General features: G+C 39.3%; 1 protein-coding gene across 7 annotated transcripts in view; it reads left to right on the top strand.

The window, feature by feature from the left end:
• SNTG1 (syntrophin gamma 1) overlaps positions 1–16,921 on the top strand; it is a 478,079-nt gene that overhangs the window by 272,813 nt on the left and 188,345 nt on the right. For all 7 annotated transcript variants that reach the window (XM_082363008.1, XM_082363004.1, XM_082363005.1 and 4 more), the window contains one exon: positions 1,301–1,435. In XM_082363008.1, coding sequence (XP_082219134.1) covers positions 1,382–1,435 — 54 coding nt within the window. In that variant the 5' untranslated portion in view covers positions 1,301–1,381. The remainder of the gene's footprint in view (positions 1–1,300; positions 1,436–16,921) is intronic.

The raw sequence follows: 16,921 nt of genomic DNA, 5'->3' as shown, positions 1-16,921 counted from the left end.
TATTTTCACATGGGAAAAAGCAATTTACAGAAAGAGTTATCTCTGGAAGTTGCGGTATCTAAGTATATTTTCATCAACATTATGGAACATTCTTTTAAAGAAACAACCCCCTAGCAATCCACATGTAATTTATATTCCAAGGGAAAGTCTCATATTATTTGTCTGGGATTTTGTGCTCATTAAATAGTGAGGATAAAAATGTATTTCTATGTACTTCTCCCTTTATCCAAATTAAGAATGGCTCAGTGGTTATTAAATGAAAATGTAATTTCCAAGATAGCCATTGTTTTTGTTGACTTTTTAGTTCAGAGTAACAGCCAGCGAGTATATTCTGTTTCAAAAGAATTTCCATTTGCATCTCTGATAAATGGGACCATAAAGTGCCCTTGCTAAGGAGAATATTTCCATTTATCTGGCGAATATTATAACCCTGACCTGCTTCAGGAGGGACAAGATGTGTGGACTCCCTCTGTGATCACTAAGCTGATGGTTTAAAGCCATGCAGTACAAGTTTGGAAATATTCACGGGCTGTTTTCACAATTCCCAAAAATGTGTAACGCAAAAACAGTGGAAAGGGAATCAAAAATCTTGGGTCTCAAGCCAGGCTGTGTCTTAGTTAGCTGTGTTAATTCAAGCAGTTCTTCACCTCTTTATCCTGGTTCCCTCCTCTGTGCAAAGTGCATGTGTGCTGGTGAATGGGTTGATCAAATAGTGGAGGGTAGAGAAGATAAGGAGGTATGTTTACAGGTTTAAAATTCTGTGAGACAGAAAGTAGGTGAGTGGTTGCCTAGGGCTGGGTGTGGGAGGACGGGGAGATGGAAGGATGGGGAGATGGGATATTAGGTTTCTTTTCATAGTGCTCAAAATGGTCAGAAATTGGTTATAGCAATGGCTGCATATTGCTACACTAAAAACATTGAATTGAACAGTTTAAAGGGTTGAATTGTATACAGTGTGAATAGCATCTCAATAAAACCATTATGAAATTTACATTTAAACTGTAAGTATTAAACAAAACTTTCACTGTTTTTCAAATATACTGTATAAACTGTAATCCTTACTTTCCAAATCTTTGTGGGGATTTTCTCACATAATCTCTATTATCTAAGGTCTACTTTATGTGAAAAGGTTATACTTTTCTGTGTACCTGTATTAAGTTTCAGACTCATCAGAGCGCATTTTCCCTAGCTTTCAGATGTTATTCATCATGTTTTGCTATAAATAAGCCATAAAATTATAATCTATAAACTAAGTATCTTTTCTCTGTTTTGCTTTTTTTTTTTTTTTTTCTGTCTGAAGACAAAGACAGGGATTTGTTTGCTGCAGGATGGTAATCAGGAGCCTTTCAAAGTGCGGCTACACCTGGCCAAAGATATTCTGATGATCCAGGAACAGGATGTGATATGTGTGTCTGGTGAGCCTTTCTATTCTGGTGTAAGTAGCTCTTCCTTCCCTTGAAGTTTTCTGGGGTTCTTTTGTTGTTGCTGTTAATAAAAATGTCTGTTCACAGAAAATACTTAATATTCTTTCTCTTACTTTCAGAGCCAGTAATTTTTGTTTTCAGTATTAGTAAGCAGTGTCCTCGTATAAGGACTTGTACTTGGGTCCAAAGGCGTACATTGGGCCCATCTCCAGCTCGGTGTCTCATTGACTCCGAGTTGTCATTGTGTGCCTAGAGTGACACTTGCATTTGTAATCAGGAGAGAGTGGGTTCTACACTTCAACACCGAGGACTAAATGAGAACAGCGTATGGCAGTTTCCCTGCCCTGATCGCGTCTTGCATCACAGTGAACCTTCAGAGGTGGTGCAAGGTGGAGCCCAAAACTCTTGGCATCTGAGAAGCGGGAGGCTTTAGGTAGTGGCCCCGGAACTCTGTGCCAAGGCTTCTCCCCAGGGGATTGTGCATGACTAATCCTGTGGGCCTCCTGGAGAGAATCAAGCTAGGTGCTGTAGCAAGCTCTGTCTGTGCTCTAAACAGTTAACGTATGACCCTGATACTGACCCAGTCTCTGAAGGAGCCATAAATGGTCTCAGAACCCATCGGTCTGCTCCCTGGGGCTGAAGTACAGCTCTGGAGGACGTCCTTAGGTGTGTTAAATAACAAAATTCTAACTGAGCAAACTTAAAGCTCTAATTAGCTTCGTTCAATGATCCATGAATCGGGCGGCATCCCATCTGCCAAGCTGTTTAAAAGAAGAGGTTTTCAAAGGGAGAAAGGGGGCAGAAAAAGGAAATTATTCCCAAAGAATGTCTTCTTTCCGTGGAGGTTGTCCTCCTACGGGGAATAGATGGGGTCTGTGAGGGCAGGAGGTTTACTCACTAGCGCCGACCAGGGAATTCTAGGTTGACTGGTTAAAGGTGACAGTCCTGGGAGAGGCTGAAACTTCAATTAGGTTAAGTATTAAGTTTCAGTCTGGTGACATGGTCCTAGCACAAGTGATTCCATCTTGGGCCTTTTGTCTCTTTTTTAACAATTTTCCCCTTTTGCTGAGACTCTCAGCTTCTCTGAGAGATGTGATCAAAATGTAAGGCGTGAGCGTGCCTCTCAGCTACTACTCTGAAACTCTCGTGGTTTTATCTGATCCTCTGTGTGGTATCGACAGGGCATGCTGTTTTGTTTAATCCCTGGGACATTCACGGCTTCGGGTTCACAATATCTAAGTTGGTCATTCTCGTTGTTCCTTTTCTGGAGTTCTTGTATTAGGGAGATCATTTACTTGGTGGTTAGTGGCCAAGAACTTGGATTTAAAGCTCTTGGGAAAACACAATTCACCAGGGAAGCTACTATGATTGTTATAAGCAAGATAATCCCCAGTATTTGTAGTGTACTTTGGAGTCATGGTCAAGACCCAAACCAATTGAAGTCAAATAGGTCATAGAAAGATCCCACTGAAGGAGTCACCTTTTAAAGCCAAGTTGCTTGATCTTATGTACGTGAGTGTCAACTTCCCCAGAAGTGTTAATCCAGGTGTAGCAGGCGGTGTTGGCCACGGCACAGACACCTCCTGGCTCAAGCTAAAAGCTAATCAAGGGCTGTCCTCTTATCAAAAACAACTTTGGCCAGAGAGTCGAAGGATCTTTGCTGGGCAGCTGTTGTTTTAATAGTGGATTCTGCAATACTTTCAAGAGTTAATGAGAGGTTCCTAATCGGAGCCTCATTTACATTTACTCCTAACCAGGGAGGGACAGCCCTACCAAAGGAAGCAAACCCTGAATCATGAATGCTTCCTGGTAATTCCCATCCGAACCTGTGGCTCAGGACTGGAAAGGTGCCAGCAGTGGAGGCAAGTAAAGTCTTAAGGGTGAATAGACCATGCAACAGTGTTTCTCTTGCCTTGTGTGTTTTCTTTGCCTAGGCGGAGCTTAGATGCAAATTTCCCCAAGTTTGGGATTGTTAGCCAGAGAGAGGGGTTAACAAACCATGGGGTCTCTAGCATTCTGACAAGTACAGAAACCTGTACTTGTTAAAAGTCCTTTCCTGGAATCTCCTTGAAGATGAAGTACTTTTGCAGGAACACTTTTGAAAAAACATTAGAGTAAAACAATAACTGTAAATGACAGAGGATTCAAAACTGCTCACTAGTAAAAATCTGATGAGAGTTCATTGTAATGGAATTGGCAAGGGAATGTGGTTATTTTTTTGTAACATACAACATTTTAAGATAATAAATAGAATTATGACTGATAACATTATACCAGGACATATCAGATTTATAGGAATTTTATACAATTCAGGAACACTTATAACATATACCCATACAAGTACAGCATAAAGAAAGCTCAGTATTACTTTTTATTTGGCAGTATTTCCCATATAACCTGTCAAATAAGCCTAATTAGCCTAACGTCCCCCCTTTCATGAGGAGAGAGAACAAATCTTTTGAGATGTTCCAGGGGCCCTCTGGAACATCCCAAAGTTATGTCCAGGTCAAAAAGACATTATTTAGAATCTTAATTTGGGGAAGTTTGTCAAAAATATCGAATGGTTTGGACACTTGACTAAATAGAATCACAGATAAGTATGAAACAATATTTAATGATACATTTAATTAAGTGACAAAAGATTTCAAAGGCATATATAGAAGGTTACATTGTTCTGAGCAAAACAACTCTTTTAATATTGAGAAGACTTGGTTTACTTAAGTAATCAAAGACCAGATGATAAAGATAACAGGAAACACAGGAAATCATTTTGATAAAATACAAAAGTTTTGCTTTCTAAGTGGATTACCTAAATGGTAAAGAAAAATCTTTCAGAATATCTTATCAAGAACAGATCAATTGTCCAAGGAAACTTTGTCATTTTATCATATAAAAGAAAACTAAGTTTTAGTGTTACATAAGTACACTGTTGGTATTAAAGCTTAATTTAAAAACATTTATAAAGATAACAATTCAATTTTTAGCTAACTTGACCATAAAAAATACTCTCCCTCTCTCTCTGTCTCTCTCTGTTTTCAAATTTCTGTGTCCATTGTTTGTCCTTTTCCTCTTTTGCATTTTGAAACAACCAGCTTTATTTTAGGAGAAAATTACTTTCTTTTTCCCTAACAAAAATGAATCTCCATATCCATATCTTTTTTTACCCCAAAACACATCTATTTTCCTTGCATCCAGAGTTGTTTCTCTTATAATTTCTAGTAGTTTTAACTCCATATATTAGAAATTTTAACCCTAAAAAACTTTAATTTTTAGTGAAAATAAATAAGTAAACAATTGTGAACTGTTTTTTACATTAGCATTCTGTGGCTTGTAAATATTTTTTATAAATCTGTAAATCTGTAACTATTTTTTATAATTTCTAGAAATGCGTGTTTTCTCATAGTAAACTTCTCAGCATGGCACGGGACTTGTTTATTAATAAACCCAAATATCTTTAGTTTTTCTGTAAAAGGAAGTGGAAGTAGATAAACCTGTCTTCAATAATTAGTGTTTCAGTATTTTATCTTGTTTGGAAATGATCTGGATATTCAAAGAATTTAACTTATCACTTAACTTAGCAAAACTTTAAGGTTTCAGGTTATCAAAAACACTTAGGGAAATTAAAAAGTTTTCATCCTACGTACATCTATTTATTTAAATTATTCTTACAAGGACTACCCAGAAACACTTCATTAGACATTGGACAATGTCAGTCATTATTCTGAGTTATTTTTCTGGCTGACAATTTTTGTAATAGAGATAACATGAATTAGTTTGGTTAGTAAATTCAGGTAGAATAAAAGTTTTATTTAATGCTGATAACTCTAAAGACGTGCTTATTTCAATTAAACCAACAGCCTTGCACTAGCTTTTATATTTTCCCATATCACGTGAATCTGAAATTCATTCGGGTTAGTTTCTGTTATATTTCTGAGAATTTCATTTATATAGGAACTTTGTTTTATTTAAGCCAATTAAATAGAGCCTTTTTACTAATTATCTTTTGCAGTACCATCAGTGGTAGGAAAATATCACATAAGATACATATACATATACCCACATAAACATATAGACAGACATAAACTGAGACCTCATAGATTATGTTTTACTAGTTACAAAAGAAGTTGGATCTAAGTTGCTTTTCTGGAAGATGGAATAAGTAAAGGCTACCTGCACAGATGTCTAAAACTAAGTTTCAAATGACCTTTCCCTCTTTTGATTTTTTTTTCAGATAAGCATTACCTCTCTGAAGTTTGTACTTTAAAATTTACATCTTAGAGGCACAGAGAAAGAATGCAAGTTACAAGCCTTTTAAGATAAATAGGGGAAGTTTGGGAATTGGTAAAAAGGAATAGGTAAATTTTGAATTGCCTCTTTAGCGGCAGTTTTAGATTTGCAAAGATTTGTAAGATGAGGACAGTTGCCTTTAATTCCTCAAGGAATTTGGTTGCAACTTAAATGACATCATAGGTTGATCCACCCATAAGTCCTTTACAAGGCATTAGAAGGTTTTCTTTTTAAATTTTAATTTCTGTTTTTCATAGTTGTTTCAGGAAATAATGTAGCAGTCTCCCAGAAAGCCCACAGAGCCCTGTCAGCTTTGGGAGGGGCCCAAATGGGGGTCCCCTTTGAGGGTAGATACGGTGTTTGTAAGGCCACTGACTTGGCTTTGTTTATGGTCAGTCTTCTCTTCAGAGGGAAAAGACAATTCAGACAGGTTAGTAGAGCAAGTACTGCGCTCCAGCAAAGGAGGAGAGAGGGGTCACCAGGGTTAGGTCAGCCTCATAGTCTTTCTCTCTTTTTGGGCGGGGGGGTACCTCTTATGTTCTTAAAATTTTATTAGTGTTTTGCAATGAACTTTTTAAAAATGAAGCTACATGTATACCTCATTTTGCTGCACTTTGCTTTATTGCACTTCACAGGTATTGTATTTTTTACAAATTGAAGTTTTATGGCAACTGTGTGTCGAGCAAGTCTATTAGTACCTTTTTTTAACAGTAGTTGCTCACTTTGTGTCTCTGTGTCACATTCTGGTAGTACTTGCAATATTTCAAATGTTTTCGCTATTATTATATTTTACGGTAATCTGTGATCAGTGATTTTGGATGTTACTATTGTCATTGTTTTGTGGCACCATGAGTTGTGCCCATGCAAGACTGTGAGTTTAATTGGTAAATGCTGTGTGTTCTGACTGCTCCACTGGCAAGCTGTTTCCCCATCTCTCTCCCTCTCCTCCAGACTTCCTGTTCCTGACACACAACAATGTTTGAATTAGGCCAAATAATAACCCTACAACGGTCTCTAAGTGTTTGGATTTTAAGGTTCCCATCTTTACTATTTATTTATTTGTTTGTTGGTTTATTTTATCTTTTTTAAGCTAAGCCTTCAGTTCTCATGGAGCCAAACCAATACTTGAAAGGGATGTGCTGCTGGGCTGGAGATTGTGTGATGGTTTACTGTGTACTTCGTCACACAGAAATTTTCTTGAGGTTGGCGGGTGACCTAGCGTCTGTCTAACCTGTTCTGACCCATTATTCTAGCAGAGGAGTCTTATCCTAACACAGGAGGCTTTGGTGGCAAGCGTTCTCACAGCTCTTAAATTCTTGACTCGTACCCACCAATTTTTGTGGCTTTTTTTTGGCTTCCACGATCCCCATTAGCAATAGCCTTTATCTACACAGAACAAGACAAACAAGCTCATGCACCTTAACACACCACCAGCAATTCCCAGCAGTGAATTCCCAGCAATTCCCAGCAGTGAACCATCAGAGCCCAGTAAGTGGGGACTGGGGAGGGGACCTGGAGAAAGGGGTTCCAGACGACTGGGAAACGCGGGCTGAACCCAGGGCCGGGGCCTGGGGTTCTGGATGGCGCCCTCTGCCTGCTCAAGCTGGCCCGCTGAGCCCTGGATGGGAAGGCGGATCAGACACCGAGTTCGGAGCCGAGAGCTCTCAGAAACGTGGTGAAGACAGTGAGCGCGAAGGCACCTCCGGGACCGCGTCTGTGCTCGTCATCGTCCCCAAAGCCTTCAGAGCCTCCTCTGCTCCTGCGCGGGCACCAAACCTGATAAACAGCGAAAACCAGCGGAGTACATTTAAAGAGCTGATGGGCTTTATTCGAAAGTTCATGAATTGGGTGGCACCCCATCTGGCAAATAGAAAGGCGCTCCACTGAGCTGCAGAAGGGGAAAGGTTTTTAAAGGTGGAATGGGGGAAGAAAAAGGAAGTTATTAACAAAGAATGCTTTGTTTCAGGGAAGGCCACCCTCCTAAGGGGAGTTTTAGGGGTCTATGGGGCAGGATTACTCTCCAGCCCTGAGCAGGGAATTCCAGGTTGAGTGGTTAAACCATGCGATAGTCCTGGGAGAGACTGAAACTGCACTTAGGTTAAGTGTTAAGTGTCTGGTGACGTGGGCTTAGCACAAGGGACTCCATTTGGGCCTGTTGTCCCCTTTGCAATAGGTGATGTTAAATTGAGTTTGACAGAACAATTTTATCATAAAACAGGAAGTTTTAAAGTTTATCATTGATTGTGCAATGACATTGAAGACATCACCTTAACAGTGTTGTCATGTATGATTTCAGAAGAAAACTACAGCAAGTGTCATGCAGGCAGCACCCTGGATTCCCTAGACATCTGTAGTGGCTTAGCAGGTAGATTTAGTTTGTAGCTCATTAACAGACTTATTTTGGAGTGTTTTGTTGGGGTGAATAATGCTAAACTTGAGCTTCCACCACACTTGTCACTAACATCCTGTGGAGTCACACCGGGTCCTAAATCAACAGGCTCCTGCTAGCTAAAGAAAATGGACATTCTGCAGACTGTTAACTATTCTTTTATCACAGACCATTTAAATTATCCTGAATCACGGTTCTGGCTGTCAAGGCTGATTAAATTGTTCCCACGTGGTTGCCCTTTCTTTCCTTTAGTTAATAAAAGAGTAGTGGTCAATTTCTTTCTTCCTTCCTTTCTTTCCTTCTCTTCCTTTCTTTCCTTCCCTTCCTTCCTTCCTTCTTTCTTTCTCCTTTTTTTTTTTTGGAAAAGATATATTACATATATATGTTACATACATATATACACATATGTTACATATATCAGAATGATACAGAGCAATTGTCCAGCAGGTAGAAATGTGAAAGCTTCAGTTACTATAAGAGGAAGAAATCACCTTCCCTTGTGCTCAGAAATTGAATGTTTGGTCCCTGTCAGTCTCCCGAGTGACCCGCCCCCTAAGTCACAGGAAGCTGTGTCTGTCCCCGGGATATTATCTCTTTCAATGCTGCCCTGAAGGAACATCAGATTTAGCCAAGGCTGGTTTTAAATGTTGGCAAAATATTTTAGAAGTCCAATGAGACTAAAATCAATATGAGATGGCCGCATATTTCATCACAGAGACACCAGTTTCAAAGGTGTTGCCAGTAAAAGATAAGAAAATCTTAGAGATTAAAGTCTAAATATGGCAGAACTACCAGATATATAGCGTCAATATAATCAGTAGAGTTCTAATGAGCGTCGTTAGGATTTAGAATCAACAAAGTTAAGCAACTTCCTTTAGTTTTCCTTGTGGGAGAAAACATGCAGTTAGTAATCCCACATGCGAAGCCATAATTTCCTGAAGGCAATGTTAAGAGAAGCTAATATCTGCCTTTTGCGGTAAGAGTCAGTGTTCACTCACATGTGACGGGATGGAATGGGACGGGCTGAGATGCAGAGAAGTCGGGGGTGAGGTCATTATCTGTGGAAAATTTGATCAGGAGAGAGATTGCAGCTACAGCAGGCTGTGTGCTCACTGGGGTGGATTCTCACCAGGTCAGCTAAGATGGCCGGTGTGTGTAGCCTCAGATTTTTTTTCTCTTTTTTCCCATCAAAGAGCCATTTAATACAGAAATCAGAATCTGTGAACACACACGCACACGCACACACGCACACACACACAACATACACATTATATATATTTTTCAAATTTAAAAAAGAAATCTCTATGCCAACAAGTACCTATTAGAACATGCAATACAATTTGATCTATTCTAAGTAAATATATTTGATTTTTCCCCAATCAGTTTTAGAGGTAAAATGGATCATTAGTAAGTAAAATTAAAACAGAAGCTATCGGCTTAATCCTGATGTTTTTTACATTTGATTCTATATTTATGAATGAAGCAATGAAGGGTATTTTATGTGTCTGCTTCTCCTTTTAACCTGTTCTGTTTTGGAGACAGCCATTCCAAAAATGCTGCTAATAAGATTAGGAAAGGAGAGGGTATGGATACTTCTAAAAATTAAAAAAAAAAAAATAGTTATAGGTAGGTCACTGTGGTCTAGCTCGCTGTGATTTTATAAAAGAAGGATGAACGAAGGATGATCTTGAACCTAGGGTGCTTTCTCTGTTGTTGTCAGAGAAGTTGCTAACTTCACAAGACAGTGCTGGAACCCTTCTCGCCTGTTCCTCGTGTGGTGTTTGTTTTTTCCAACAGTCAACAGTCCCCACTGGGGCCGCTGATGCTCCTAGATTTCCCAGGGCTTAAGCTGCAGTAGATGAGGAGGTCCTGGAAGGAAGACTAGTTCCAGTAAAGATGTTGTCTCCAGACCCCTGGTGTTGGCCACATGGGGATGGTCCCTCAGTGGCAGCAGTTGTGATAGGTCACCGGCAACAGCAGTGGTGCCCTGGCAACAACGAGGTCATGATGCTGGCAGCTCCTGGGATGGTGACACACAGACCAGATGCAGTAGACAGTCTGGTGTCATTAGTTGAAGAATCTTCCAAATGAAAAAGAAAATGAATGATCATATTTACCCCAAGAACAATAATGGTAGAGAAATGGGAGAAGTACACTTTATAAACTGAGCTAATTTTTCTCACGAGATCGTCGTTTAGGTATACAATGTATATAAAGGATATTAAGGACATTATGCTTAACATGCTTTGTAAAATGCAGATTTTTAAAGGCGTTTATCTATCCTGCACCGTAAGTTTTATTTTACCCTCAAAACAACTTTAACAAAAGATTTGCTTCTTACATATAAAGCAAATTTATTGACAAGTCGTAAATCTTTCATTTTTAGAACAAAAATATCATTTCTTTATTATATTACTTTTGAAGTTTATTGCCACTGAGTCTTTGTAAGAAACATCCGATTGTATGCCTGAATATATTATAATGATTACATGCACAATTACTGAAATAAAAGGATGTAAGAATAATAACAAACACTTTTTTTGAAATAGTGAATGAAATGCTTGAATAGACAGAATAACAAGTCATCACCATAATACATACTGAGTTAGTCTTCTAATTTATAAATCCTATTATGGTTGTCATACATTGGACATACACATAATAGATTTTGCCGCCTTAATAACCATGGCTTCTCAATCCAGATTGCTAATTTATTTGGTTTGAAATGTAGTTTATCTGCCAACTTGGATCAGCCTACAGTCACCAATCTGGGTGTGTCCCTTATTAATAGTATATTTTTAAATCCCTATTATTTTATGTTTAGCATTTTCAAATAACTCATGAAATAAAATCATTTTTCCTTTGCTAATCTTAATACTTACAACTTATATGCACAGAGGTGGTCTTCTGGTTTGTTGCTCACTATTTGGTAATCTCTCTACTCCCGAATTATCCAAGAAAGGAATGCATTCTCGTAGGAAAGGTGATGTGCGTTGTCACAGGTGAGGATTAAGGACTGACGTACACGAGACCAGCCCCGCCTGCCAAGTGATGGTGCGTCCACGTCAACAGATAGAGCACGGGTGTTGACATTAGATCAGCTCTAAGCCAGATTGTTCCACTTACATATTTATAGAAATGAATTTTTATAACATATAATTTGAACTCACAGAACAAGAAGGATATGGTCACCCATGTGCCAATCACCAGTTTAAGAAGGAAAATGTTACCCTTCACTCTGAAGCCTCCCCTGCCCTCACTGATGCCCTTTCTTCTTTCCATAAAAAAAAAAAAAAAAAAAAAACTGTTTTGCATTTTGTGTTTCTAATCTTCTTAATTTTAAGTTTGTTTACTACATATAAATAATATAACTCTTTCCCTAAGCTCGCTCTATCATGTATCTATCTATCTATCTCACATTGTGTGTGTGTTTGTGTATATGTATATGTATAGAATATTATCTATCTATCTGCCTATGTTCAATATATGTATGTAGATAATTGGTAGATAGATATTTAAAATGTTTTGTTTGGTGGTTTTTCTTTCTTTATCTTGTAAGAAGATTGACATTTTGCTTTATTTTATTATACATTGTTCCCCTAACTGTCAGGTTGAGGTAGTTTTGGAAAGTCTACCATCTGTCTACTTACGCTTTCTTCGTAGGGAACCTGACCCTTCTTTCAAGAGCATTGGATATTTAGGAATCCCCACCTGTGGTGACCTGCAGTTTCACTGTGATGCAACTGCGAAGATTTATTTTTATTTACTTGGCACGGGAGTCAGGAATTATGAGGATTTATGCATTTCTTCAATTCAGAGCAGTCATCAATCATTTAAGAAACTTCTGCTTATCTCCCTGTCTCTGTTCTTCTGTCCGGTCCTGATCTGTAGGTGGGCGTTACGTCAGCCCCTGAGTCTTCACTCTCTTCTGTTGTTCATACTCTGCGCCTGATGGTCTGGCCTTGGAGGCCAGACGGCAACTCCCTCTGCTTTCCTTTCAGGTCAGGAACTCTCTCTCTGGTTAGATTTAGTCTGTTGCTTAAACTATGTATTGAAGTTCTGATTCTGGAAACTTTTTTTGCTTCTAGAAGTTCTAGTCTGTCCCATTTTATATTTGATGCATAATATTTGATATCACTATCGTACGTTTGATATCTCCTCCTGTTCTATTCATCATTCTAAAACTCCTACTTACATGGTGCGTCTGGAATTCTAGGATCTGCAGTCTCTACAGAACCTAATCTGCCACTTGTTCCTTGTTTGTCTGTTTGCTCTTCTGCTGACTCACTCGTTGTGCTCTGCGAATTTTCACCCTGAGTTCATGTCCTTTGGTGCCCTGTGGGAATTTCTTGGGTTTGGCTCTACAATGTGTTACAAAGACAAAATTCTCATTTTCATTTGTTTTTTCAAGGTGCCTGAGGATACTGGCGACCCAGGTATTCTTTAAACTAAAGTCTCTACTGGGGATTCGAGACCACACAGGTAGACTGAATCTCATCTCAAACCCACATGTAGACCAATTCATGTTTACAAATTCTCAGTAGAATTAGCTTTTAAATCTTTCATCCGGAGCCAAATTCAAAACGGGCAAATAGTGGTGGAAATGTTCCTTCTTACACACACCACGAGCCACTGCTCCCCTCCCTGGTCCTTCCAGCCGTGGGCCCGTGGTGTATGCCATCAGGTCACAGTTTGGGTGGAACCAACCTTCTTACCTATCAGGACACAATTAGTCTTCCTTTCTGACAACCGTGCAATTTTTTTCTTCTTATTGCCCTGGTTACACTTTGACATTATTTTTTGTTTGTGTGCCTTATTTTATTCATCATTTTGTTGTGTGTTATCCTAGAGAAAGAATTCAGTATATCTGACTCAAAGGAGTGTCAGAACCAAGGTTAGTTGTGTGTGTGTGTGTGTGTGTGTGTGTGTGTGTGTGTGTTACGGTGGAAAATCTATTGGTTCTAAAATCAGACAGACCCGGCTTGTCATCTCAGCCTGGCCATTTGCTAGCTTTGTGACCCTATGTGAGTTAACTTCCTTCTCTGAATCTCGGTTCCTGTGAGTGAGAAGGAGAGAACATCTAATTTACAGAATTGGCTGTGACAGCGTTGAATGTGACAGCATTACCGTAGAAGATTGTAGAAGTGAAAAATAAAGCCTGGGTCCCTTCTTCCCGCTTTCTGCTTTCTGACCATATCTAACTTGTATTCCTCTCAGTTCTATAACCTCACGTGAGGTCATAGTTGTTTCCTAAAGTAACTGATGGACCACTGATCTGGATATTTGTCCCTTTCTCTAATTCACTTTGCCTCTAATGATTATCCTGGATGAGCAATTTAAACTGGATAAGTAATCTTTCTGTATAATATTAGAAAACAAGACTTCTCACCTCAAAAGAATCATTCTGTGAGTCAGTCCTTTTTAGATGCAAAGGAATTTAATTATTATTGCTTCAAACCAAAGTGCTCTTAACATGGTATTAGTGAAAAGAAGCCTAAGGATATTCTAAAGTTTATAGGTTTATGAAGGTTATATTGCTTCATATAAATTATTTTAATTAAATTTGTAATACTTCAATGAAATTAAACATAGATTGATAGACTAAAATTTGCATTGTTCTGGAAATGAAGACTCATACAAACTAGGTGAAATGAAATAGATAATAAAGTGAAAATAAGGCCTATATTATTTATGTAAATACTATCCTACATGTTTAACATAATAGATTAAATAGTGAAAGTTTTGGTCAAAACTGTCATTTTTGGGCTTCCCTGGTGGCGCAGTGGTTGAGAATCTGCCTGCCAATGCAGGGGACACGGGTTCGAGCCCTGGTCTGGGAAGATCCCACATGCCGCGGGGCAACTAAGCCTGTGAGCCACAACTACTGAGCCTGCGCGTCTGGAGCCTGTGCCCCTCAACAAGAGAGGCCGCGACAGTGAGAGGCCCGCACACCGCGATGAAGAGTGGCCCCCGCTTGCCGCAACTAGAGAAAGCCCTCGCACAGAAACGAAGACCCAACACAGCCAAAAATAAAATAAAACAAACAAACAAAAAAAAAACTGTCATTTTTGTCATTGGTATATTTATTATTTTTCTCCCTTGGAACTGACTTCATCAGTTGTTTTGTACCACAGATAGAGAAATCTGCTGTTTAGAAATATGTTGTCTCCTCCACCTTGCCCTGGAGAAGTACCGGAGGAGGCCTTGTGGAAAGTTGGGATTTACTGCAGCACGTTGATGATGAGACCACGGTGGAGGCCTCTCAGGGAGCAGTGGCCAGACAGCCCTGCACTTCCCACCCAGGCTCCTGTCAGCGGAGGCCTGGAGCAGCTGGAACTTTCCCACCTAGACCAGCAGTAACAAGGAAATTCTCACCTCGAATAAGGAAAGACAATCAACAGATGCCAACCTTGAAATGTCACAGATGTTACAATTATCTAACAAGGATTGGGAAGTAGCTGTCATAAAATGGTTTCATGTCTGTTACAAACAGGATTGAAGCAAATGAGAAAATAGAAAGTCTCAGCAAAAAGCAACTGGAAATTGTAGAACTGAAAACTCAACTGAAATAAAAACTCAGTGGATGGGCTCAAGAACAGCATGGAGAGGACAGAGGAAAGAACCAATTAACTTGAAGACAGAACAATAAAAATTACCCTTTCTGAACTAAAGAAAAAAATTGGTCTGAAAAAAATAAGGGACCCATGAGACTATAATGAAAGATCCAACGTTTATATCATCAGAGTCCCAGGAAAAGAGAAAGAGGTCAGAGCTCAAACAGTGCTTGAAGAAATAATGCCTGAAAACTCCCCAAATTTTGCAACTGACATAAACCTAAAGAAGTGGGGCAGATCTCAAAAGGATAAACCCAAGAAACCTGTGTTAAGACACATCATAGTCAAATCGTGAAAACTAAAGACAAAGGAAAAATTTAAAAGCAGCAAGAAACAATAATACTTTAGGACTAGGGGAAAAAACATTCAAATGATAGTAGAGTTTTCCCCAGAAACAATGGAAACTGGAAAGAAGTGGCACGGTATTTTTCAACTGCCGAAGAGAAAGAACTATTAACCCAGATTTCTATATATGCCAAAAATATCTTTCAAGGATCAATTGGAAACTTATGACTCATTAATAAAATGGGCAATAAAAATTGAGCAAAGGATTTGAATAGATGTTTTTATTACAAAGAAGATGTATAATTGGCCAATAAGGAAATGCAGAAATGCTCAACATCATTAGCCATCAAGGAAATGTATATCAAGACCACAATGAGGTACACTTTATATCCACTAGGATGTTTATAATCAAAAAGACAGATAAGAACAAGTGGTCCTGAAGATGTGGAGAAGCTGGGATCCTCGGACAATGCTGGTGAGAACGTAGAATGTCCAGCTGCACTGGTACAGCCTGGCAGTCCCAGTTTTCACTCCTTGGTATATGCTCGAGAAAAATGAGCACGCGTGTCCACACAGAAACTTGTCCACAGATGTTCATAGCAGCATGATTCGTAATAGCCAAATCCTATAAACACCCTAAATGTGGAGGGAGGGATAAATAAAGTGTGGTATACCCATACAGTGGAATGTTATCTGACAATTAAAGAAACGAAGTATTGATACATGCTACAACATGGATGAACCTTAAAAACATCGTAGTTAGAAGACAGACACAAAGGACTACATACTGTATAATTTCATTTATGTGAAATGTCCATAATAGGCAAATCCACAGAGATAGAACATAGATTAAATGCCTAAGGTTAGAATGGGGGAGGGAATCAGGAGTGAGGGGTTCTAGGTACATTTTGGAATATTGAATACAAATGTTCTAAAATTGATTGTGATGACGGATGCATAACTGTGAATCTACTAAAAGCATCTAAATTGTACACTTTAAGTGGCTGGTGTTAAGGTATATGAATTATAGCCCTGAAGAGCCATTTTTAAAAAGACAGACAATAACCTTTGTAGGTTCACTTACCTATGAGTATTTCTATATGTAACCACCTCTATCCATATTAAGCTAAACATGGGTTCATACTGATACCTCCCCGCTGTCTTCCTTGCCCATGGACTGTTCTAGCCGCCCCCCTGCTTGTGTCTGTAAACTCCCACCCCACAGTGAGAAGCTGGTCCCCCCCCCAGGTGCTTGTTTAATTTCAGTGTGCATGCATAGCACTGTCAGGATTGTCACTACACCCTCGCGTGGGACAGCGTCATCAAGGAGGGTCTCAGCCCGTAGCCTGTGTCTCTCAGACGCCGCTCGTTTCCAAAGTCGCTCAGGCAGCGCGTTTTCCCATCCCTCTCGGAAGGGGGCTGACGCACACCTGTAATGCAGTTAGATTACTTGTCACAGTTTGCTCTGGGCCCCCTAGCTTCCTGATGTGCATACGTGAAGGTGGACTGCTTTTTCTCTGAAGTTCTATGGGGTTTGACAAATGCACAGTGTCATGTGTCCATTATTGCTGTATCATGAAGAATGGTCTCCTCGCCCTATAAATCCCTGTGCTGCATCCATTCAGCCTCTTCCCTCTGCCCGAACTCCTGGCAACCACTAGTCATTTCCCTGTCCTTTAGTTTTGCCTTTTCAGAACGTCTTACAGATGGGATCAGAGTATATATCCTTTTCAGACTGGCTTCTTTTGCTTAGTGATATCCATTTGAGTTTTCTTCATGTCTTTTTGGACCTGGATAGCTCATTTCTATTTATTTGTTCGTTTGTTTATTTGTTGTTCATTCTATGAATAAACAGCATCTTGGTCACTTCAGTTTTTGGCAGTTATGAATAAAGCTGCTATGAACATTTGCGTGCAGCTTTT

The sequence above is a fragment of the Balaenoptera borealis genome, assembly GCF_965194805.1.
Source record: "Balaenoptera borealis genome assembly, chromosome: 17".
Lineage (NCBI taxonomy): Eukaryota > Metazoa > Chordata > Mammalia > Artiodactyla > Balaenopteridae > Balaenoptera > Balaenoptera borealis.
Note: the sequence above shows the minus strand (reverse complement) of the source record. Positions and strands in the feature narration are given on the sequence as shown.